Source organism: Strongyloides ratti, scaffold srae_scaffold0000040 (genome assembly GCF_001040885.1).
Source record: "Strongyloides ratti genome assembly S_ratti_ED321, scaffold srae_scaffold0000040".
NCBI lineage: Eukaryota > Metazoa > Nematoda > Chromadorea > Rhabditida > Strongyloididae > Strongyloides > Strongyloides ratti.
This window is the reverse complement of record NW_020171558.1, coordinates 3,384-5,029: the sequence shown is the minus strand read 5'-3', so window position 1 is coordinate 5,029 and position 1,646 is coordinate 3,384. Positions and strand designations below refer to the sequence as shown.

General features: G+C 17.6%; 1 protein-coding gene across 1 annotated transcript in view; it reads left to right on the top strand.

Moving 5' to 3' along the window:
* Positions 1-1,143: 1,143 nt before the first annotated feature.
* The window catches only part of SRAE_0000077500 (Hypothetical protein), a gene marked incomplete at both ends in the record, with an annotated part of 2,091 nt that continues 1,588 nt past the window's right edge, over positions 1,144-1,646 (top strand). The window contains one exon of the mRNA XM_024646718.1: positions 1,144-1,646. This exon is cut by the window's right edge and continues 1,588 nt beyond it. Within this exon, the coding sequence (XP_024500868.1) occupies positions 1,144-1,646 (503 nt within the window).

Sequence of the window (1,646 nt, the reverse complement as noted above, 5' to 3'; positions counted from 1 at the left end):
TTCAAGTTCAATCTCTAAAGGGAAATAAAATACTTGCTCTAAGAAACTTTTTAAAAACCATTATCAATTAACTTGTGAAAAAATTATAATTTTTATTTTTAACATAGAATATAAAATGCAAAAATTAATTAATTGTTTTTGAGAAATATTTAATATATATATTTATATACCGTAATAAAAATTAATATATTATAAAATTTAACGTATTTTAAAAGAATCTTTATAAAAATTTCCAATGAATCCCTATCGGGATAACAACGAATATTTTGCTAAAAAATAAATTAATTACACATATAAAAATATATTTAATAAATTAGTAAATATAACGAGATTAACTTTTTTTTATTTATTTAATTTTCCAAGTATTTTTATAACAAAATTAAAAATAATAAAAATTTAAAAAAATAAAAAAAATATAGCATCATATTTCGATAATATTTTTATCAAAGCTAATTAGATATTATACCTTAAAGTTTTTTTATTTTTTATTATATGACGTTAAACAAAGTTTATAGCATAAAATTTTAATATACTAAATTAAATTAACAGTTAGTTAAATATAATATTTATTACATATTTTGACATTTAATACTTTTATTTTTTAAAATTGTAAAATTAATTTTCAAAATTAAAATCCAATACATTATTAGGTTTAAATTGTATAATTAAATAAATAAGGTTAAAGAATTTTTACTTAAAGACAAAACCATTTTTTATTAATATTAATAAAAAAGTACTATTAAAAAATTGAACAAATAGAGTATATTCTTAATTTATAAATTAAGCAAAATCATTTTTTATCAATTTTATGTGAGCATTTTTCCAATACTGCATATGGTAAGTTTAAAAGAAAAAATACTATCTCAAACAAAACACTGCATATTTTATGATTAAAAAAGTTTTAAAAAGATATATCCAATATGTAATAATAATTCCATAAAATAATATGTTTTTAGATAAAAGTTGTCCTTGAAAAGTTTAAATTTAAATTTTTTGTATATAGAAAATAAAATAAAAATTTAACTGTTGTTTTTTATTTATTCAAATAATTATAATAAATTTAAAAAAATTATTTGCTATATTTAAATTTCTATGTATTAATTAAGTACAAAATAAAAATTGTTGTGATTAATAAATTAAATTATGTTACGGTTGCTTTACTTTTTTTCGTTGATTTCAATAATATTTTCAGAAAAACCAATATGGGATGGTAAAAAACATGATGGAAAAATAAGACATGAATTAACTAATTATAAAAGAAATAAAAAATTCGATGTAGAATTAAAAAGAATAAATTTCCTTAATCAAACAATAAACATTTTCAACCACGTCTCTTTAATAAATGTTCCAATATATGAAATAAATATTGACTTTGCTCAAGTTAATAATCATGGAGTTCGATTAAATCATAAAGATTGGAATAATTTTAAGCAAACAGTAACCATTGGATTCAAAAAAAATGATTATCTTACAGACAGATATAGTAGTTCATGTCATTTGACACATTGTCAATGTGGGCTACAATTTTATCACAAAAAAAAAATGGGAATGGAATTAATCAATGAAAAAGTAAAAGATTTTTATCAAGTAGTATACATAATATTTGTTTCAAATAGTGGAAAACTATTATTTGGACCAATAACTAT